The sequence below is a fragment of the Mesoplodon mirus genome (genome assembly GCF_964341445.2).
Source record: "Mesoplodon mirus genome assembly, chromosome: 7".
NCBI lineage: Eukaryota > Metazoa > Chordata > Mammalia > Artiodactyla > Ziphiidae > Mesoplodon > Mesoplodon mirus.
The window spans coordinates 132,558,483-132,582,211 of NC_138983.1; the positions used below are offsets into that span (position 1 = coordinate 132,558,483).

At 50.8% G+C, this 23,729-nt stretch overlaps 1 protein-coding gene across 3 annotated transcripts in view; it reads left to right on the plus strand.

The window, feature by feature from the left end:
- PKNOX2 (PBX/knotted 1 homeobox 2) overlaps positions 1-23,729 on the plus strand; it is a 256,409-nt gene that overhangs the window by 216,468 nt on the left and 16,212 nt on the right. For all 3 annotated transcript variants that reach the window (XM_082629707.1, XM_082629708.1, XM_082629709.1), the window contains 4 exons: positions 7,407-7,595; positions 19,403-19,532; positions 20,188-20,285; positions 21,087-21,206. In XM_082629707.1, coding sequence (XP_082485833.1) covers positions 7,407-7,595; positions 19,403-19,532; positions 20,188-20,285; positions 21,087-21,206 — 537 coding nt within the window. The remainder of the gene's footprint in view (positions 1-7,406; positions 7,596-19,402; positions 19,533-20,187; positions 20,286-21,086; positions 21,207-23,729) is intronic.

The following is a 23,729-nucleotide window of genomic DNA, read 5'->3' on the forward strand; positions in this document are numbered from 1 at the left end:
ACTGGCAGTTGGTTCAGTCTGTAAAATTTGCAAGTTCCCCAAACCCCTTTGAAAGGTAAAAGCTTTTTGTTTTATAAAATCTGATTTACGGGCCCCCAGTGCAGGGTCGAGGTTTTATATATTATGCAAGATTTCAAACCGAAGCTGTAAAACGTACGGTTTCAGTTTCATGCATGGAATTTTTTTATGTGTAACTTTTTTAGCACTTATGGGGCACGTTTTAATGAGACCCTGGTGTGGCTTAAGGGACAGATTATAGGTGCCTGACCGCAAAGCCAGCTCCAAAATGGGGCCCCTCAGGCCCCTGGGCCCCCCTCTGAAGAGGCAGGGCCAGAGGCCAGAAGCTTTGAATAAGGAGGCCAGGCAGAGCCCTGGGCCCACCGAGCCCGCGGGCGGCCCCCTTCAGACAGCCATTCCCTTCAGCCTCCCGCCCACACTCTCTTCGCCTCGATGGGAGCAGAAAAATCCCACAAGACACCAGAACAGGGAAAGGAAATAATAATCAAAGCCAGTAATAATTAACATTTATAGTGCACTTACTGGGTGCCAGGTGCCGTTCTGAACACTTCACCTGTATTATCTTATTTAATCCTCTTCTCAGACCCACAAGGCACAGATGATTATTATCCTCGTTTTAAGATGAGGAGATTGAGACCCGAGGTGAAATCACCAGCTCAAGACCACACAGCACATACGTGGGTCAAATACAGGCGTGGAGCCCGGGCCCACACTCAGCAGTGACGCAGCCCTGGAGCCAGTCTTTTCTTAGTGCTTCCTCTGCACTTGTCATTAGTTCTTTTCTGGCCAGATCTCATTCCGTTCTCAGTACAACTCTGAGGGGGTTGCTGTCGCTATCCTATTTTACAGATGGGGACACCAAAGTGCAGAGATCACGTGAATTGTCCAGAGCGTCCCAGTAAGTGGAGGACCCCAGACCTAGCCTCCAAAACCCGCTGTTCTCTAGCACCCAGCTCTGCTATTTAATGCTCACCATAGCCCCATGAGAGGGTTATCATTATACCCATTTTTACAGAAGGGGGAATCCAAGACCGAGAACCCATAGTCAATAAGTTACAGAGCTGGGGTTTGCACCAGGTGGGTGTAACTCCTGAAGCCCACCTCTTTCCCTGAACCACAATGCTTCTCCAAACTCTGGGGACGTGGGAAGGGAAGTGCCACATTGTGACTTGAAAGCATTTGACTTGTCCTGCGTGATGGCCTCCCTAAGCAGTCTTCACGCTCTGGACTTCACCTTTCTTCCATGTCCCAGGCCTTGTTCCAGTGACCCCACCCTTCCAACTGCTCAGGCCAGGTCCGGATGGTCTGATCTGGTCTGGAAAAATTCCTGAATAGATTTTAGCTTTGGCTGCCCTAGTGACATGCAGGAAACGTCAGAGCACTTCGAGGAATGTCTGTTTCCCAATTTCTTCATCCGTAAATGAGGGAGCACATTCCAGCTTCCCAAATTGCAGGAGAAGGAGAGGGTAAACGGAATCTGCCCTCCAGGGCAAAGCTACCTCCCTCCCTAATTGCTGCCTGGAATCTCGCTGGTTACCTAATCTCTGAGCCTTGATCTCCTCATCTCTAGCAGAGTGATAGCAGTACCTGCGTGTCCCCATGTTTCTGAGACTCAAATGAGGTGATGGAGAGAGAAGCATTTTGCAAATTGTAAAGTGCTACGTATATACGTGTTTTGAAAGGCAAGGACATTACTATCAAATGAAGAGGCCGCAATCCTACAAGAGAGGCCACTTTTCAGAAAAGTACTTGATGGTGGGGGGGAGGGGCGTGTTGGCGTAAAGAATCCACATATAACACACAGCTCCTGTGTGCCCAGGACATATGTGTACATGATCTTACTCAGTGTTCACCACAACTCTACAGTGTAAGTATTACCTATCAGCTTACATTTTACAGATGAAGTTAAATGACTTGTCCAAAAATACCCGGGCAGAAAATAGTAGATTCAGGATATCATGCCATGCGACTTCCCAGAAAATGAGAGACCGCGGTCCTGCGGGCATTCCTGAGACTTGTGGGGCTCGTGCGCTGTGAGATGAGACTGAAATGCAAGGGTGCATCTCGTTTTGCTTTTGTGAAGCCCTCTGCTCAGAAGAAGAGGGCTGTTTTTTTATTTTGAAAGAGAAGGGAGGGAGAGAAGCTGAAAGATGAAGCAAAACTGAGAGAAAAGGAATGAAGGATCCACTCCTCACATTTGATGACGATATTAAATTAAATGGAATTGTTATCGCACTAGAAGATTTGGAATAACTTTTTACATGACACTGATCACTTAGGAAAAATAGTTTAATATGTCAGAGTTTTATTCTGATTTAGAGGCAGAAACCCAAAATTGCATAAAAATAAGATAGAGGATGATTTACTAAACATAAATATAGAAGAAAAAACTGAGGATGATTATTCTTCCACTATCTGAAAATGGAACAGCAATAGAAAAGCCAACAGGATATTAGAAATCATTAAAAGAGGTTGCAAAAGTTTATATGCATTTGGTTCCCTGTGGTTTATAAAGCACTTTCACATTATTATCTCTTTTAGCCGTTATCAAATCTTGTGAGACAGGGATGAGGAAAACTGAGGCTCAGGGAAGTCGTGGAATTAGCCCGATGTCACCCAGTTTGTAAACAGTAGGTCTGGACTCAAATCCAAGCTGTCTGATGGTAAATCCCACAGGCTTTGCGCCAGGCTAGGCAGCTGCCCCACATTAATGGCATTGCCCATTTTTTTCCTCTAATACTGAATAGGTCCTACATATTCATTGCCTTGGAATACCATTATGATTTACTCTGTGTTCTTAAATCTTTAAACCAAGTCTATTACCTCATAAAAAAGTAATCCTTCACCTGTGCTTTATTAGACCAAAATGTAGGTCCACTTTTGGCCACCATGCACCAAATCTGATTTAAACACATTGCATGCGTATTTCATTTGAGCAAAGCTATTTTGGGCAGATTTTACTTTTTATTTTGTTCTACTTAATTGTATTTTCCAATTCTTTTTACCTAATAAGGATTTATTGGCTATAAATAGATAGGTGCACTTTTCTGTGTGTATGGATGTGTACGTGTGTGTATTCATGAAAAGATTTTAAAATGAATAAATAAAATGTTGATTGAAAATGAAGGATAGTCCAGTAAAGGAATGCTCAGAGAAAGAAGAAAGAAGAAATGAAAGGAAGGAAGGAAGGGAGGGAAAAAGAAGAAAGGTTTAAGGAATTAGGATTATTTTGTCTGGGGAAGACAGAGCTAACTGGGCAACTTATTTAAGTCAGAGGTCTTGTCCAGTGTTTGGCCTATAATGAGACTCAATATTTGTTGAATGTATCACATTAAATTAAGGGAACTTGTATTGATGGAAGCCCTGGATGTTCTCGGTGCCTACAGAAGGCTGAGTCAGCACTTTATATTAAGGCAGCAGAGATTGCAGTAAATGTTTGGAAGAACTCAGCAGATTGAGAGAACATGGAGATGGTGTGAGGCGGTAAGAGAGCCTCAGGAGAGAAGATGCAGCCATGTGTCCGGGAGGGTTTGGACCATCCGGTCACCTAGAGACTGGCCTAGATCATCTCACGTGGTCCCTTCCAGGACCATCAGAAGTCCCTGTAACGTTCAGAGAATCAGAAAACAGAAGGCACCTGACAGTCCAACCCCCTCTTTTTACGCATGGGGAAGCACGGTGAGGTACTCTGGCTCCTGCGGGCCAGGCCAGAGCAGCTGAATGCGGGAACATTGCCAGGGAGGGATCTGGAAATCCTAAACTTTAGTTTCCTGGACACCCCTATTTCCTGTCACTAAGCCACTTTCTCCCTAAGCCATGCACCCTATCACCTGCCATTTTCTCTGTGTAAATCCTGAGACCCCTAGTTGCCGGTGAAGCAACACAGGCAACCTGGCTTCACGTCCCAGCTCTGTCACTTACCGACTGTGTGATGTTAAGCCAGTAAACTTCTACCTCTGGCCTTCATTGCCTTCAACTGTAAAATATGGGCAATAATGGTACCTACTTGCAGAGGTGGTTTTGTGTAATAAATCAGGTGTGTGATGGGTTTAACACAGTCCCTGAGACGTAGTAAGAATAAGAAATGTTTGGGTATTGTTATCCATCAATCAGTCAATGAGTATTTATTAAACACTATATACTGTCAAGTAGAAAACTTAGGCAAGAGCAAATAATTTATTCAGTGCCCGACTCCATCTTTTGGTCCAAATAATCCGGACTAAAGTCACTCTTCTCCTCTTTGCCTGAGACGGCACAGTCTCCTTTAGTCTCAGCCCCACGGAGGGGGCATCCCCTGAGGACAAGGCCCTGTGACTGAGCCCTGCTTGAAAACACACAATTGTTGGTTTCTGTCTTTGAGTGACACTTAGTCTAATTCAGTACTCAGAGCCTTTAATTAGTGAAGCACAATCCCTACCCATCAGACAATCCAAATGCCAACCTGGGGGCGCCTCAGTTGCTCTCCACTTGAAATGCAGATGAAGCTCAGAGCGGGTGTGGCCCTGGCTTCTAGCCACGCAGCACGACACACCTGATAGGATTCTCTGGGAGCGATGCCCATCCTTGTTTTCCTGGGCATCAAAATGCTGGCCAAAAGCTAAGAGGGATGCTTATATATTGCTTATGTCAACATAAATGGTCTCCAAGGCGAGCCCCACTTTTTTAATTTTTACTTTGTGTTTTGATAGAACTGTAGATTCACATGCAGTTGTAAGAATTAATACAGAGAAGTCCTGATCCCCTTCTTGCATGACTAGAGTACAGTTTGACAACCAGGAAATGACAATGGTATGATCCACCAACCTTATTCAGATTTCACCAGTTTTACACGCAGGCGTGTGTGTGTGTGTGTGTGTGTGTGTGTGTGTGTGTGTGTGTACTTCTGTGCCATTTTATCATATGTGTAGATTCATGGAAACACTATGGTAGTCAAGATACAGAGCAGTTCCTCCCTCTCTCCCCCACCACATCCCTTGGCAACCACTAATCTGTTCTCCATCTCTAAAATTTAGTCATTTCAAGAATGTTATATAAATGGCATCATACACTATGTAACCTTCTGAGACTGGCTTTTTCTTTTCTGCTCAGCATAATTCCCTTTAAATCCATCCAAGTAGCTGAGTGTATCAGTAGTTTGTTTCTTTTTATTGCCTAGTACTATTTCGTGATATGGATGTACCATAGTTTCTTTATCCATTCACCTGTTGACGTGTATTTTGGTTGTTTCCAGTTTGGGGCTATTAGAATAAGGTTGTTTGGAATATTCACATACAGGTTTTGGGTGAGCAGATGTTTTTATTTTTCTGGGATAAATGCCCAAGAGTGCAATTGCTGAGCTGGATGGTATATTCAGTTTCATAAGAAACTGTTCTGCTGTTTTTCAGTGGCTGGACCATTTTTCATACCCACCAGCAATATATGAGTGGTCCCATTTCTAATTCCTTGCCAGCATCTGGTGTTACCTCTATTTTTAATGTTAACCATTCTGCTAGGTGTGTAGTGATATCTCATTGTCATTTTAATTTGCATTTCCCTGATGGCTAATGACATTGAACGTCTTTTCATATGCTTATTTGCCATGTATATATATACTCTTCAGTGAAACGTCTGATGTTGTCTTTTGCCCAAGTTCTAATTGGATTGCTTGTCATTTCACTGGCTAGTTTTGAGAGCTCTTTATGTATTCTAGACATAAGTCCTTTGTCAGATATGTGGTTTGCAGATATTTTCTCCCAGTCTGTAGTTTATCTTTTCATCTTCTTCACAGGGTCTTTTGAAGAGCAAACATTTTACATTTTGATGAGGTCCAATTCATCAAGTTTTCCTTTTCTGGGTCATGTTTTTGGTGTCAAGTCTAAGACCTCTTTGCCTAGCCCTAGGTGCTGATGATTTTCTCCTGGGTTGTTTTTTTTTACTAAAAATTTTATAGATGTATGTCTTACATTTCAGTCTTTGATCCATTTGAGTTAATTTTTGTATAAGATGTGAGATTTAAATCAAGGTTCACTGTTTTGCTTGTGGATATCCAGTTGCTCCAACACCTTTTTTGAAAAGCAATTTGGCCATATTTATCATGAGCCAAAAGTATGTCCATAGCTTTTTTTCTGTCACTTCTGGGACCTTGTCCTAAGGAAATAATGCAGAAACACGAATAAGCTATAAGGTTGGAAGATAAGTCACTGTAACATGTTTTTTAATAAAATTAAAAAATTGGAATTAACCTAAATGCCCAACCATAAGGAATTGGCTAAGTGTGGCACACACATGGAATGATATGCAGCAATTTAAAATGTATTTACTCAGTAACTTTCACCCGTTCAACAAATACTCAGTATCCACTTGTGTTAGGAACGAGGATAATGGGGTGAGCGAATTAGCCACCACCCCTCTCTTCTAGAAGCTTGCAGTCTAGAAGGGAGAATAGAGGAAACATTCCTGCCACTTAGAAAAATACATCTGGTAAACTAAGGGGAAAAACAGGAAGCAAAATTGTATATACGAGGTGATTGAAGCTATGTTGAAATACACGCATGCGAAAAAGAACCAAAAAAATCGTCAGTCTTTTTAGGGTGATTAGATCAAGGGCAGTCTTTTTCATCCTCTGTTTTCCATACCTGCCATAGCACCTTCTTTTTATAATAATAACAACGATAAAGGGAGAAGCCTCGATTGAGAAATAGCTTCTTGCCTTGAAAAGGTTAGGAACATCCACTTGAAGAGGCGGCAGACACACATACCAAAGGGTACGGAAAAGGCCACCGCAGACGGTTGGGTGTCCCAGCACCCAGCTAAGTCATGCTGGATGATGCAGTCAGTCAACATGTATTGATGGGGTGTGTGCTAGGTGACTGGCATCACATGAGGTGCTCAGAATACGTGTTTAAGGATAGCCAGTCCCTGACCTCTTGGGGCTCTTGCAAAGAGCTCTGATCTCGGTCTTCCTCGTGCCTGTTCAAGGCCTCACACTTTGCAGCTCACGCCTTCCCTCAGATGCTCCTCTCCACAAAACTGTGCAGTTGTCAGGGAGCGCATAATGGTCCCCATCTGTCAGACAATGAGGCGCAGAGAGCTTAAGGACTTGGCCAAGGCTACACAGACTGTAAATGGCAGGCAGGGGGCTTGAGACCTGGTCTTCTAACCTCTAAGGACAGTGCTGTTCTCAGAATACCACACCTGCCTCAAGAACAGCAGTGATAACAGTGAACTCAAAGCAAGGAAACAATCGGCAGCTACCCACAAGGAGAATTTAAATCCTGCGGGTGGAAGCGTATGTCCCTAGGGCGAGCATGGGCTCCTCTCTGTCCGTGTGCTTGGGACTTGGTGGGGGTCAAGGCAGTGAGGGGACTGGGATCCAGGCACCTGGGCTCACCTCTCCTCCCCCTCCACAGATGGTGAAGGCAATCCAGGTCCTGAGAATCCACCTGCTGGAGCTGGAGAAAGTCAATGAACTCTGCAAGGACTTTTGTAACCGTTACATCACCTGCCTCAAAACCAAGATGCACAGTGATAACCTGCTCAGGAATGACCTCGGGGGGCCCTACTCCCCCAACCAGCCCTCCATAAACCTTCACTCACAGGTAACACACAGGGCTGGGTCCTGTCTCCTAGCCACGCTCCTAAGCGAGGTGTCAGAACGTCTGAAGGTCCCGTGGAGACCTAGGAAAATGGTTTAGACTCACTGTATCCTTTCACCATGAGGTGAAAGGATCCTCTGATCCACTCCTCCTGCTATTTTCAGGCAGCTCAGTCCCTTTTTCACCCAGAGCTCAGCATGCCAGGGTATCAGTATTCCCTAGAAGATGACCAGATCTGAGAGGGACAATGTCCAAAGTGATTCCTGGCTTCCTGGTCCAAGGTATCCGAAAAAATGAGCACGAGAGTTAAGGAGATGGAGAGCTTTGCAGGAGGATGAGACGGGGACGGAGCTGGGAGTGGACCCAGACATCCCAGCCTCACAGGCTTCTCAAGGGGTCTGGGGCTTGATGAGCTCTCTGTGTTTGGGGAAGGAGAGTGTGGGGGAAGTGGGCCTTCCCTGAATCCTGCCCACCTAATAGGAGACAACAGCTTCTCATGGGACAGCTTTCCCCCGATCATTCTCTAGTTGCTCACCCTGCCCTGGCACATCTGTCTCCCTGTGGTCCAGGGCCACTGTGTAAGTCACCTAAAGTCACCCCTCACATGATTCACCTGCCACCTTCTTCCTGGGAACTGGGAACTGTGGAAATGGCAGAGAATGGGCTCTCTCTCCAGGACAGAATATTTTCCCAAAACCTATAAACTAAGAAAGCTTCCTGGTGATACCTTCCCAACTCACTGGTGTCTATGTGAGCCCTAGACTCACCACTTTCTTCTTCTCCCACTGAGCTCTTGAGTCCAGGACAGACACATGGAGGGTCCCCGAGGAGGTTTGCACTAGCCTCTGCCCACGAGACAATCAGGCTTGGGAATACCGGTAAACCTTCTAAGAATGCTTGGTGAGAGGTGCTGGAAGGAATGCCAGAGAAAGGTGGTGCCATTTTTATCCTTAAGTTTTAAGGATTGATACGTATAATCTGTCTCTCTAGGTTGGTGGAGGCAGGGGAAAGGACATGGTGACCCCTAGAAGGCCAGCCATGCCTTGTACATTTTGATAGCAGGAATCACATCTCACATCGAACCCACCCCAGTGGGGTCTCTGTGGGACTCGGTAGTGAGTACTGTATGGGACGCGAGGCCGGAAGTTTACTTCCTCTTCCCATTGCTTGAAATCACCAAATCACTTTATTACAGATCTAAACTCAGCCGCCCAGGCTTCTGCTTGCTAATATTCTCTTGAAATAGACTCATTCCTTCAGAGTCTTATTGTACTTTCCCTTATGATCAAAATTAGCAAAAAACTTGCATAAAAGAGGACAATAATTGCTCAACGAGCATCTCGTTTGTAATTTATTAGTTTCTATTATTGTGGGTTACCATGGCGATGCTGCGCAGCCCCGGTGATGGGAGAGATGCAAGATAGGAGCCAAGGAGGCTGTGGGGCCTCACCAAATGGAGATGCACATTTTTATCAGTAATTTTCATGAAAATAATAAGTGAGGAGTTAATGAGATGGAAAGCCATCCTGTGGCTATTGTGAATTTGTTTTAAGTGTTGATCTAATTAGAATGCATCGGTCAGGAAAAGTAATGAGGATTTAGTGCCTCACAGAGATGTGAGGATCATATCAGAAAATTAGCACAAGTCTTTGGAAATAATCAGGTCCTTGGAGAGGCACTGGGTTTCCCCTCCTGGGCCCTCCAACCCCAGCTCGAGCTCTGGCATCGGGGGTGTACCAGGGCAGTGGGAGAAGAAAGGAGGGCCCGAGGGCTTTGCAGCCACAGTGGCCCCCTCAGGCTTGGGGTCCCCGGGCCGACACCTTCGTGTGCAGAAAGCAGGGTCACTGGAGACGCGGGTTAGCGGAGAAGGGTAACGTGGGCTCTGGGTGAGCCAGGCCTCGGAGATGCTATCTGCAAAACTCAGTCCTCCTGGGGAATCCCTGCATTCAGTGCCTCCGAGCTTAGAGGAAAGAGGAAGGAACTTTGATTCCTATCACTGTAAGCATCGCATCTGTGCCTGACAGTGAAGCTGGCCCTGGGGTGACCACTGCAGAAAGGCCTCTGATCCGCTTAGAAAGAGGAACTCAGACAATCAGACAAAAACAAAGACACCAAGAAAGAGAGGAGAAGACACTTTGTGAGGCGGTCCCATTTGCTGCTTCTCAGATTTGTCCCTTCATTTCCTCTCGCCCCACCTACTTGTTCAGGCTTCAGTGGGTAAATAAGGTAATTACACACGAGCTGTTGTCATAGCTTCCTAACCTGCTCTTCTGTTTTCTCTGGCTACCTCGAAGCCCCCCACGCCCCCCCCCAACAAATTCACATATGCACACCTCTTAGCCTTCTGCTGCTAGCTTTATCTTCTAAAGCTCTATTCAAGCCATTCTCCTGCTTGAAAACCCCAATTGCCCCCCAGAGTTTTCACATCCTTTCACTGGACATTTGATGCCCTCGTAGGTCACTATTCTTCCACGCCTGTATGTTTGGGTGAGGACCGCACACCTCTGCAGGACCAAACCCAGCCTCTTCCCCAACGGCAATAATAAGGCTGCTCTCTCCATGGAGGCCTCCCTGACACCCCACCCCAAAGCATAGACTTTTCTTTCTCTCAACTAACTCCTGGGCACAGTGGGTCATTTATATGGTAAATATCCCATGTGACTTTACGTTTTCCTCTCCTGGTGAATGATAGGCAGTCAGTAAATATCTGTTGAAAGAAGTCATATGATAAGAAAGATAGAGAGAAATCAAGGGAAGCAAGAGGAAGGCAAAGGAGGAAAGGAGAAGTAGGGAGAAAGACAAAGGGAAAGAAAGACAAATATCAGTGGTCACGTTTGAGAGGGAGGTACGGAGAGGCTGAAGAACTAGAGGAAAAGAACAACAGAGACAAAGAGACACAGACCGAGGAAGCGGAGAGTGAGGCTGAAGACAGGCAGAGGCAGAAAGGAGCTGGGAAGAGAGATGGTGGCCGTCGTGGGGGGAGGGGGAGGGGGTGGGGGGGGTCAGTGCAGCGTCCCAGGTGTGTGTCCGGGAGAAGGTGAGCAGGATGTGCCCTGCGCTGCCCCGTCCACATCCCCAGGTCAGGCTCCCATCTGTGCCTCGCCAAGGTGGGCGCGGGCTGGCCTGGGCCTTCCCAGGAAGGAGAGACCCTCGGGGCCAAGAGACTCAGTGCAGGAGGCAGGCCTGCCTGGGGTCTGGGCGTGGGAGCCAGCTCAGCAGAGGAGAGAGGAGGAGCGTGTGTGTGTGCGTGTGCGTGTGTGTGTGTGTCTGTGCACACATTCGTCATGGTTCGACCTTAATCCCCCCAGCCTGAAATAGACGCGCCAAGCGCCAGCCTGGCCTGGGGAGGGGTGTCTCCCCTCTGGAACAGGATCCTCAGGATCAACATTCCAGCCGCCTGCCAGCTTTGTTGCAAACTGCTGACTCATGGTTTTGCCTGTGTGCTAATCATTCAGCCTTGTGTTGCAGAGTGGGAGATGTTTTTTTATTCAAATGGGTCCCCCTCTCTCAGATGCCATACTGTGTCCCCATCCAGCTCTGTGAGGTCCGGGCATACTCTCCGCTTGGCCTTCCGTTTCTGTGTGTGAGCTTTCTCCTAGCGGGTGGAAGGGGGTTTGGAGCGGGGGAGACTGCTTTCAGCAAGCAGGAAAGCTAAACCGGGGTTTCCAAGGACTTGGGCCACAGCCTGTCCTTTCCCCTCGGGAGGAGGCCACCCTGCCCTGCCTGCACCTAATGACACCCAGGATTCTTACCCGGCAGAAGCCAGGCTTCCTGTGGGGGCAGGTCCTCAGTGAAGAAGCCCTTCCTTGATGGCACCAAATAAACCATTCCACTGGAGAGACCCTCATGCCCGCCCCCCTCAAGCATTAGTTTGACCTGAAATCCATCCCTGTTTCCCCGTGGAGATTAAACCTCAGCTCTGTTCCAGTGCAAATCAGGCAGAGCCACAGTTCTCATTCATTTGCCGAGCATTTAGGGGAAGCTTACTGTATGCACCCTGCTAGATCCTGGGAGAACACAGGGAATTGTCCATGATGACTGCCCAATCTCAGTGGGAGGGAGCTTGAGTCACACCCAAGGATCTAGATAAATTATGTGAGCACAGAGTGCTCAGGGGCAAGGGGGCCCTGAGGAAGGGCAGGAAGGCAGCCGCCGGAAGGGGTCTGGATTGAGCAAAGCACGTGTATGGCCTGAGGTTGCCCAGTCACCACTCAGCATCCTTCTTCCTCCCAAGGGAAAGCCCAGGCCCCAGCCTGCACGCCCTCATGGCCAGGGTCTGTTCCTGCCCAGAGACAGGACGAGCAAACCTCTGTAAGGATCAGATAGGCCAGCAGGAGGACTTTCAAATCCTATTGTGATTGGAGAAGCTGTAGATTCATTGGCCTTGGGAGGACTTCCTAGAGGAGGGAGCATTTCAGGCAAGCTTGGGGGAGTGGAGGGCGGTTAGCAGACTACCTGGGAGCTCTCAGTGTGAATGTTCCCAGGGTAGAGAGAAATCTGGAGAAGGTAAGGAACAGAGAGAGCCTTTCACAGTCCCTGCAGAGAAGGGGCTGGGGTATGGGGGGAACATCACTCACTCATGCCATGTGCATCTGTTCAAGGACCTACTGAGCTTGCTGGGTTCCAAGGGCATGAAAACCACTGTGACCCAATCTCTAACTGCGAATGTAATGATGGAGTATCTTGCAGCCAAATTTGTGGGACGTTATGCTTTGAGTCTGATCACCACAGCCAATTGCCAAAGACTTTAAAGGCAGTGGAGAATGTAGGCAATGGGGTAAGGATTGGAGATGCGCTGGAGACAAATGAACCGACTGGCCACCTCTTGAGCTGCTCAAGGAAGAACTGGCAGAGAAAGGGGAGAACGTCCACGTTTATTGAGCTCCCTGGTCCCAAGCACTCTGTGTACCAGGAGCTTGACATAGATTATCTTGCTTATGCCTCACAACCAGCCTGCAAGGTGCACATTATTTTCTCCATTTTACACCCAAGGAAAGGGAAGCTCAGAGCAGTTAAGTCACTGGTACAAGGTCACACACCTAATAAGCAGCAGAGTCAGGGATGAGTCTATTTTCATTTACTAGATCCTTTTACTTTTTCTGTGACACGTAGGAAGGAGAACCAAGGGTCCTGGGCCCTGGGTGGGGAGGCATGACCCTACCTAGCTGTAGATCAGGGATTCAGAGACCAGCGAGTAAGAAACCAATTGCTGGGAAGCAAGAATTTGGATTTGCTAATAGATTGAAAGTAGGGAAAGGAGAGGCCACAGAGTAAGCCTGTGGTTCTGAGATTCCGGGCTCAGCCGACCAGATGTAACTCTGCAGCTGTGCTACTCTCCAGAAAAATAGGAAGGGCACTAATCAGTACATCCTCACCTGGGGAAGGGGAAACTTACCTATTGACCCACAGAGTTTGCATTTTCAATATTAGCCGGAGGCCAAGGGGGTGGAAAGCCAGCACCTCAGCCCAGCCCCTGGAAGTTCTGCCCCGTGGCCGAGCTGGGGGTGGTGACCCACCCTGCAAGGTCAGTGCTGAGATGAAAAGGGGACACCCCCAGACCCAAGTGACAGGAAGCTGAGTTCCGGGAGTTCCACTGCCTTCCTCCTTTATGGGCGTTAAGGCTGTCCCTTCTGGGTTCCTAGCCCCCCGGCCTCCGTTCAGGGGCCAGGACCCCAAGGGGGCGGCCCTGCCAGGCTCAGAAACCTGAGCGGCTCCCTCTTTCTGAGGGAATGTCCCTTAAGAGCTGCAGCAGCTGCTGTTCCCTTGAGACGAAAGCTCCCAACTGCAGTGGAACAGGAACAGGATTAGGTGGCTTGTTTACATGTGCTTGGCTTCCCCGGGTTTGGGAAATCAGCTTTTCCCAGCCTGAGACACCACGCTGGCTCTGCCAGAACTGGAGGGACGTGGCCAAGAACACGGTGTCTGGGGACAGCGGCAACGTCCCTGCCCCGCAAAGGCACACGCTCACCCCGTTCCAGGCTGAAGCCCACTCAGGCCACCCATCTACTGAACGTCTATCCTGCACCCAACGCCGTGCTAGGCAGTTTGGGGGAATTCAAAGAAAGACCCCTCTTTCCCTCAAAAACCCTGCAACCAAGCAGGGGGAGGTGACACGCGCATGAGAGGGAACCCTTGTGCTGCCTGCCCAGCATATCAGGCTGTCAGGGAGCATTAAAGGAGCCAGGAGGATGGGCCGAGGGCTTGCCCGGGTGGGTCAAGACAAGCTCTCCAGCAGACCAGCTCCCCACCCCCAGTCTAGGCAAGTTAGCAACAAACCCGTCCTCCTGGGAGGCTTGGGAGGCTTTGGGGAGGATGGGCTGGGCTGGTGGATCAGCAGAGACCCCTAGTGGCCTGGCGGGGGATGGCAGACAGCCGGGGCGCCCACTCCCGCTGCCCCCCATTCCCTCCACCCACTCACAATACATCCCAGGGAATGGCGTTGGTTTTTCTAAAATCCCCAACTGGAAGGGCCTTCGCAAGGTCATCCAGTTCACCCTCCTGTTTCACAGGCATCCTAGTACAATAAAAATTACAGCTCTTTCAAAATAACTTAAAGGAAAACTTTTCTAATCAGTCCTTCACGCCTTCATTTCTTCTCACCACCGTGGTTTCTTCCAGGAGTTTCTTCCTTGAGTGGAAATTAAGTCTTCCCACGCAGCATAAGCCCTTTCGCTATTAACAGTGAAGAAAGATGGCTCGAGGGGCTGACACAGCTCCTCCTGGGCTGACATCAGACCATCGTGTCAGAGTCCACAGTCATTGCCAGTTCATTTGTTCCCTGCCGTCTCCACCCTCCGCTTCCAAAAGTAATTGCAGAGCCTTTCACTTTTTCTTAGTAAGGGCTTCCTTTTGAACAAGTCATCTTTTTTTTTTTGTTCCAAAAATGAAATGTGGAGTAAAACTCACCCAGTGACCACTGTGGTTCAGAAAGAATGACTGATGACCCCAGGACGCGAGGGCCTGGAAGCTGCCCACGGGTGGCGTCCAGGAGTGCGAGCTCTCAGCCATCCTAAAGCTGCTCCCCTGCCTCGCTGTGCCCCTCCCGAGAGGCTCTTGGCCTCTCTTTGTCTCTGGGAAACAGCACACAAGGAACAAGAGTGGGATGAGGTCTGTGGAGGCCAGCTCGTTGATTTCCATCTGACTTCTTGGTCACCTGGTCCATGCCCTAAAAGACGTCATTGCTGGGGAACTCTAAGTTTTCAGCTTTTTGGCCCATTTCCTACTGGAAAGTAAGAGACTGCATGCTCCCCAGCCCGATGGAACGGCTCCACCAGAAGAGCCAGGAAAGTGTCCATGATTCCCAGCCTTCTGGCAGTTTCCAGAGGCTTGCGGACACCACTCATAGCAAAGAATTCCTGGACTGGATAACCAGCTTTCAGCCCCTGGTTCCTGGACAACTCAAGCAGGGATGTGAGTCTCCGGATGTTGAAATGTCACTGAAACTACCAAATGTGCTTCTAGCCTCTTCATGAGGCCAAGGAGCCTGGCAGGAAACAGCTCTGTGTGAGTCTAGGCAGAGCACCATCTACCTGGTTTGGAGTCTGTTGAGACCCAGGAGGAAGCTGTAGAGAAGACAATAACACTGTGTGCTTAGCCAACATCTTCTCCCCAGGGGGCTCCCACTGCCACTGTAGTAGATCCTTCCTCAGAAAAGACCGGTACACAGTCTCCAGAGACGCAGCCCCGTTGTCTCCGCAGAGACAAGGTTCTAGCGGGCTGGAAACTAAGGCGTGACCAGAAATAGTTGCAAAGTCAAGTCACGGAGCTCGTCTGGGACAGAGACCGCAGCTTCGACTTCTGGGGCTTGGCCTTGGCCCAGGAACACCGAAGGCGGGGAGGCAGGAATGAAGGGGCACGTGTCAAGGCGTGACCACCACCGCTAGGCGTGCAGCCTCGGATGAACCTCTGCTGTTGCTAAGTAAGGAAGCCACGAGGCCCTACGTGTCCAGGACAGGCTTTAAACCCTGGTTGTGCCATTCCCTAGTGGCGTGACCTTAGCCAAAGGAAGTGGGAAATCATTTATTGGGTGCCTAAATGTGCCAGACACTGTGCTTACCTTGGAGCCTGGCTGTCTGACTCCAAAGCTCATCTCTCCATGGGAGCATCGGTGCTCCCCTTGGAGCCAGAAGACCTGGGTTCGAGGCAGAGCTTTGTGACTCAAGAAGGTCACTTCCATTCTCTGGACTTCAGTTCCTCTTCAGGCAAATAGAATAATCTCTCCTCTGCTGACCCCATAGGTAGTGGTGAGATTAAAATGAAATAGCACAGTGAAAGAATGCTCTCTGATATTCAATGTGTATGATAAATAGGTAGTTTTCAGACCCATCTGATCTCTGGGACCATGTGAGGGAGGTTTTTAAAAAACACAGATTGCTGATGGTCTAATTCAATGGTCCTAAGAATCTGTGTCTTAAAAAACACCCCAGTGGGGACTTCCCTGGTGGTCCAGTGGTAAAGAATCCGCTTTGCAATGCAGGGGACACGGGTTCGATCCCTGGGCAGGGAACTAAGATCCCACGTGCCTCGGGGCAACTAAGCCTGTACGCCATAAGTACTGAGCTCGCGCGCCTCAACTAGAGAGCCCACGTGCCACAAACTACAGAGCCCACACGCCCTGGAGCCTGCACTCCACAACTAGAGAGAAGCCACCTCAGTGAAGAGCTCGCGCACTGCAACGAAAGATCCCGCGTGCATCAACTAAGACCCGATGTAGCCAATAATAAATAAAAAGAACACAAAACAGAAAACCACCCCAGTTCTCAGGCAGGTTTGTGAAACAGCTCATATTTACAAATGTAAGAGATGAATATCATTTCCCCTGACGTCAGGGATGCCAAGTTTTTGCTTCCTCTCTTTGTCCCAGCTAAGATGGGGCCAGCCCAGGCCCTGCCCATGGTCTCTACCCATGAAGTTCTCCGTCCCATTCCTTTACTAATGTAACTTTCCCTCTTAGCACCTCCCAGCAAAGACCCAGAGTAGGAGGAGAGGGTAGGAAAGAGAAGGGTCTGAGCCAATGCATAAATTGCCTTTAGTTACCCAAACTGGGGAAGCTGGCATGGAGGCTAGCCAAGCCACAAGTCTGAGAACCAGCCAGAGTTTGCATAAGCCGGTGAAGTATCCAGGTGATAGCTCACCCTTTTGCCTCTGGCTAGGAAAAATATGTTGGTTGAATCCCAAGACATATATGTTATATTTATTTTACTGGCTTTGCTTGTGTTTTTCTAACCTTGCTGGATATTTTTTCTGAGGGGCAGGGGGTGGGGTTGGGGGAGAAAGTCTGGGACAACTTTTTACGTTTGAAATTTCCAAATATCCTTATTCAGTGACGAGCACTGTGGCATGGGTGATTCCAAACCAGAGATTGTTGAAAAGTCACTGCCATTAGTTTTAGGGTGAGTGGCATGGAGTGGATCCCCCCGCCCCCCCATTAAATTTACCTTCCACGTTTGCCTCAGCCTCATGTCATCTCAGTATTGCTTTACACCCTGGGAGAATGGTTGGCTGGGAGTTTGGGACGAGGGGAGCTCAAGCTTGGAGCAGACTCACAGCTGAAGAGTCAGGCTTTGAGGATTCCTGGGTGTCAGCACCGAGCCAGACACATCTTATAAGTGAGGAGACTGAGGCGTGAGGTGCTAATTCCCAACCCACCTTCATTCCTTGGGTGCCCACGCTGTCTCTGTACTTCCAGGTTTGGGCTGTTTTTATCTGCTCACTTGCCTTCAACAGCTATTGAACCGCTGTGATTCCAGGAGCACCTTGCAGCCCAGTTCTTGGCACAGGGTGTGGGTCCAGTGTTTGTGGAGAACGGAGGACTGTGTTCTAGCCCTGTTGCTGCTACCCAGCTGGGGGACCGTGGGCAAGTCGCTTGGATGTCTAAGCCTCAGTTCCTTATTTGTACCTCAGGGAGCTGAAATACTCAGCTTGTAAGGGCCCTTCCAGTCTCTAGGCTTCTGCAGGTCAGACTCAGCGTTACCCAGGAGATGTACAAATGAGAAGGCCAAGAGTTCTGCTCAAAGAATAAACCTCGCTGGTGGGGAGGCCCTCACCGATCCCAGAAAGGAAAAGTCGAGGCAGGAGCCGCTCCCTCCCTTCCCCAAGGTCACAGCCTCAGAGGTGAGCCGAGTATGGGCGCGAGGCCTCCTCCCAGGAGCCAGATGGGAGGCCCGGGCGTGGAGGAGGGGAAGCCAGGCTCCCACCCCGCTGCTGCATATTTATAGCCCTGAGCCGGACAGTACGGGAGGGTAGAAAAGGCAGCTCCGAGGAGATTCCAAGGGGGGTTGAGCAGCTGAATCGAATGAGATGAGACGCGTGAGTCAGTACCGACTGCCTCTTTCTGTGAGAGGCTTGGCCAGCTTCCCGGGTGCCAGGGTCTGGAAGGTGACGCGCCCTGGCTGTCCCCTGGCCTTTGATGCGTCTCCTTTGTCTGTTGCTCCCTGTGTGCCGTGAGGCACACGTTTCTCCTCACTCCACACTCTAGACCTTCCTGTAGCCGAAGGCCCAAGCTCCTCTGGTCCTAAAACGAAAGCTAGGAAGCCAGGGGCCTCCTTTTCCCCCTATTTCCTTGGCCGTTTTCCTGCCTAATTCCTTCCAGCTGGCCTTTTGGGCAGGTTACCCGGTTCAAGCCCTGTTTTTACATGTGGGCCTGTGGTCGGGGGCACCGGAGGCTGGGCGCTAAGCGACCCTGGTGGGTCTCCTCGGGCTCCGGGCACTACACCTCGTTCGCGCCTGCCTTGCTGTCTCCAGGTGAAGCCTGGAGACGCCGACCTCTCACACCCAATTGCTTCCTCACAAACCCTCCCGAGCAGAGCGGAGCGCCCGGCCGCCAAGCAGGGAGGCCTTGCTGCCCTTCTTGGAGACCCACGGCCGAGCCTCCCTCCCGTCCCGCTACATCAGGTCTAAGCGGTCTTAGCCCAGCTCTTAGGTGGCAATGATGAAGGTACCGGGGTGGGGGAAATGGTTTTCTTAGCTGCTTTGGATTGTCTGGGGGAAACGGGCAGGCAGTGACAGTGTGGGGCGGAGGGGACCTCCGTGGTTTGCTCTGTGTTGGGGGCCTGAGGGAGAGCAAGCAGCCGATGAAATGTGCCCGAGGCTGGCTGAGGGGAGGCTCATGTGAGATTCCTGGAAGACAGGTTATGAAGAGGCCAGGCGGCTATTTTTTTATTATTATTTAGCAAATATTTTAGCAGCCGTGATGTGTCAGGCCCTAAACTACGTGTTAAGGATACAAAGAGAACATGTCGGAGGCCACTTTGTGTGGATCTTGGTGTAAAAAGTGCTGCGATACAGGTACAGGGAAGCGAGGCCCTGGGGTGGGGGTGGGGCACTGGAGACAACTGAGTGCGAAGGATGAGGAGGTTCCCAGCAGGTGAAGCCGTGGCCTCGGGTTGGACTCACCTGGGGAAGCTTTCAACACCCGCCCCTCCCCCCCGCCCCCGGCCAAAAGCCCTGGCCACACCCCTGACCAATTAAATTAGAATCGCTGGGGGTGGAACCTAGGTACCAATACTGGAACTTGCAAAGTGAAGCCAAGGTGAGGACCACTGGTTTCTGGGATAATTTATGTCTCAGGTTTGCAGGGGAATGGAATGGCTAGATGCATGACTACTGTTGGTTGGTTTTTTTTTCAGATTGAGCCTTCTTCTTCGCACTTTCTAGGGAGCCATGAGAATTGCTTTCTGGATTTGCGTCTGGGAGGAGCAGGAAAAGGGAGGAGGGAAGGCAGGAAGGGGGGAGGGGAGAAGAGAAATTTGGGGCTGTGGCAACTAAGCTCTTAGTGGCATTGTCACAAACCACGCCTCCCTTACTGCCAGGACCTCTTGCAGAATTCCCCCAGTTCCATGTCTGGAGTCTCCAATAATCCCCAGGGGATTGTGGTCCCAGCCTCAGCGCTCCAGCAGGGCAACATCGCCATGACAACTGTCAACTCACAAGTGGTGTCAGGTCTGTGCAGCGGATTGTGGGGAACACCCCTGGGAGGAGGCCGGGTGGCCCTGAGGGAATTCCAGGGTTGGGGGGCAGGGCACTGAACAAAACGTCCTAGGAAATGGGAGAGGCGCCCCCTGCCGAGGGAGGGGCTTCCAGCTGCGTTTCTTCTTTTTTTTTTTTGCGGTACGCGGGCCTCTCACTGCTGTGGCCTCTCCCGTTGCGGAGCACAGGCTCCGGGCGCGCAGGCTCCGCGGCCATGGCTCACGGGCCCAGCCGCTCTGCGGCATGTGGGATCTTCCCGGACCGGGGCACGAACCCGTGTCCCCTGCATCGGCAGGCGGACTCTCAACCACTGCGCCCAGGGAAGCCCCTAGCAGCTGCGTTTCTTGACTAAAGTGTTCTGTAATCTTATAGAGGGTTAGCAAGACCTGATGATGGTGGTTTGGAACAAATTTGGGTCAAAGTCTCATAAGCCCGTCAGAGACCCTTCCGCCAAACACACAGAGAGACTCTATTCTCTGGACCCCATCCCACCCCTCCTCCACAGGGGCTGAATGCCTCCGGAGTAGAGGGTGTTTACCCGTGAGTGCCAAGGGCATTGGGAACCCTGCTTGCCCTCACTCCTACCCACCCCTATGGCAGGGGACTCCAAAAGTGGTTGTCTCCTCAGGTGGAGCCTTATACCAGCCGGTTACCATGGTAACCTCCCAGGGTCAGGTGGTCACCCAAGCAATCCCCCAGGGAGCCATCCAGATCCAGAACACACAGGTGAGTGTGTGTGTACAGTATAGGTGTGTGCATACGTGCATGGGTTTGGGGGAGGGCAACCGTAACGCCTTACTGCCTGCTCGGCACTTTACACCAGGAGCTCCTTACATCCTCATTAGTCCTCTAAGGGGTATCATTACCCCCACCTGACAGAAAAGAAGGTGGGTGTTGGAGAGGTTTTATCAACTGGGATTTTGCTGCCTCTCGGGGTTACATCGAGGGATCCTGCACCTCCTATTCCTGGTCTACACTCCGAGCCACTCTTTAGCTCAGTGGGGTAGAGCGTACACAAGGGGGCCAGGGTGGGAGTGAGAAGATCTGAAGTCAGAGGCCCGAGATCTGACATTAACTTTGCCATCTCGGATAAGTCACCTAACCTCTCTGAGCCTCTGAGTTTTTATCCATAGACGAGGGATTGACACCAGCTGCACACTAGCCCCACCAGCCTACAGGGCTGACCATGGTAATGGATAGGAAAGCGCTGTGCAGACTCTACTGTACCCCAGGAATGCTAATAACTGTGGGATGGTGTACGGCAAATCTCTCTCTCCTGTGCCCTTTGCGTGACCCTGTTTCCTCTGTCTCCTCTCTCATCCCCTCTCCTCCCTCTTCACCGTCTTCCCTTTTCCCATCCTCTGAGAGGCTGGCGCTGGGTGACAGGAAAGGTAACCTCCCCCGGGCCCTCAGAATGAGTTGGGAAAGGGGATTGGCAGCGAGAGGCTGCCGTCTCTATGGCAACAGGTCCCTAGCCTCTGGCCCGCCAGGCTGCTGATGCTGATTTTTTCTCCACGTGCCCTGAAGGTTAACCTTGACCTCACCTCCCTCCTGGACAATGAGGATAAGAAGTCCAAGAACAAACGAGGAGTCTTGCCCAAGCATGCCACCAATATAATGCGTTCTTGGCTCTTCCAGCATCTCATGGTGAGTGTGTGTGTGTGTTGGGGTGTGGAGTTGCAGCGTGGGGTATGAAGAAGCCCTTGGGCACCAGACCATCATCCCTAGATCTGCAGAGGGTGTGGCCTCAAAGAGAGGCCCTCTGATAGGGATACCATCGTCCAGAGGCCACGGCAGAGGGAGGCTTAAATGGGACCTACAGCTGGGAGTTCCAGTGCTTGCGGTTGCCGCCTCAAAAAAGTGTGAGACATCGATGAGGGAATGGGGACAGACACATTCTGGAGAGAACGCAGTACTGGGCAAGTGGACAGGGTGGTTTCAGGGACAGGGTGAGATTCCGTGGGAGCCGGGGCTGTGCTCACTGGTTCAGAACCTCCTCCCGCCGTCAGCCATGCTCACCCCTGCCCGCTCCCGTGGAAGAAAACGCTGATTCTCCATCAGGACTCTTCTGCTTCCCGAGTCCTCAGTGCGGGGGGAAGCAGAGGGTGTGCGTCCGTTTCCCTCTGATCAGGGCAGCCAGAGGAGGCACAGACTGGGGAGCCGTGGCTGAGCCCACCCCCCGGAGGGGCTGCCCAGGCAGAAATCCTGGCCTCACGTAACCAGCCGAGCTCAGAAACGCAGAGCAGTTGCTTTCATGAGCCTCTTTCATAAAATGACGACACAGCCTCAGATTTAAGTATAATGTTTATAAAGCACCTGCCCTGTGCACATACCATGACGATAGTTGTGTTTGTGTGCAGTGTAAGTTGCAGCAGACAGGCCTTGAATATCAGGAGTGACTTCAACACTGCAACCTCCTAGTATCACTCAAGGGCTGGAGCAGTGACTCTGGGCTGAGTGTGTGTGTGTGTGTGTGTGTGTATGTGTGTATGTGTCTGGGGTGGGGAGGTAGATTCTTCGAGCACAGGCGGGCTCCCAGTGGACTGCAAGCTCTTGGCCTGGCATGAGTAATAGACACACAGACAGAAGACAAATACCAAGCTTGGGGCTGTAGATATATTGGTCGGAAAAGTGTGGGGAAGAATCAGCAGTTAGGGGGACTCTTTCTTCAGAGACAAGGAGAGAAAGCCAGCGGATCGTGGGAACTAATTAATCAGTCAATCATCAGCCCTTTATTTGAAATGGAAGTGCCTCCAAGAGCCAGGGCGCCCAGGCCCAGGTGGTCCTAGGATCTGGGGATCTTAGGATCTCCTGCCCCCCAGCAGATGGCCAGAACTGCTCTGAGGTGCTGGATGTGGCCTGAGCTCTGCGCCCCCCACCGGTATGAACACCCTCCCCGCCGACTCTGGGGAATGAGGACTCAGGGCCGCCCCAGCGTTTGCTGAGGAAGCACATCTTGAAGGCACCACCTTGGGAGCAAACAATAACCAAATTTGGAGAGAAAGCGCTGGAAGGCTGAGGGTTAAAGCCAGGAGAGGAGGTTGGAGAGACTCCCGGAGTCTAGTGATGAAGCCAGGCCCAGCCTTGGCTTCTTGCTCTGACTCAGTATCTGGAGCTCGCGGTGGGGATGCCCAGGTCTCCTGCCTGTTCTCTCTTCCATGTTGTTAGAGAGCCAGAGGGCTCAGATGGACTTGGTGGCCCTGAGAGCCCAGTGTCTGTGCGAAGCTCCCAGCCCCAGCGCCGGGAAGAGGGCCTCTGTAGGGGAGGTTCTGTCTCTGTGCACTGAGCTGTAACACCCAAGTTGGGGGCACCCAGGCTACCTCCCCGGCCCCAGCCATGGACCTAGAGGAGGCCATGTGTTACATTGTGTTGCTGTGTAACTGTAGGGCTGTGGGTTTGGTGGAAAGCTCATGGGCTTTTGAGGCAACCAAACCCAGCTTCACATCTAGGCTTTCCCTCTTCCTCTGTGATCTGGCCACACTCACCGCTTGTGGCGATCATGACGGAGCAGTGAAATGAGTGCAAAGACCCTAGCACACTGGGTCTTATTAAATGTTCGTTCCCTCGCTTCTCTTCCTTTCCCTACCCCCATCCTGTGCATGTTTGAAGACTGATGTGAACACACCTACAACCTTACTTCTGAGGGGAGAAAAGGCAAGTATAGGAGGGAGAGGAGCCTGATGTCCAGGCCAGTGCCCCCCGCTGACTCCTGTCATTTCCGGGGCCTCCCGTACCCGATGGCAACTCACCCCTGAGTTAAGTCTTCAGCCTGAGACGGAGGGTCACACTCTCCAGCCCTCCTCTGACCTTGGACTCAGTTCATGTCCTGCCTCTCGCCCTGCCCTTTGCCTCCCTCCTGCTGAGCCTCCTCAAAGGCTCAGGGTCTTTCCCTTCCACTCCACGGCCACCTCCAGCCGGACGTGGGAAGGCAGAGGAAAGTAGAGGCAGGGAAGAGAGGGTGTAGCAACTGAGCACAAAGCAGAGGGGAAAGAAGGAGCCAGGTCAGAGCTGCAGAGGGACCCGGAACGATGGCGGGGACTTGCTGAACTGTCTGAGCGAGGCCGTCGCCTGCCCTGGGCCCGCTGCAGCTCGGAGTGCACGCAGTGTGGATACTGTTGATAAAGCACTTGACATTGGCGAGTCCTCCCCCACTTAATGCCTTCCCCACAG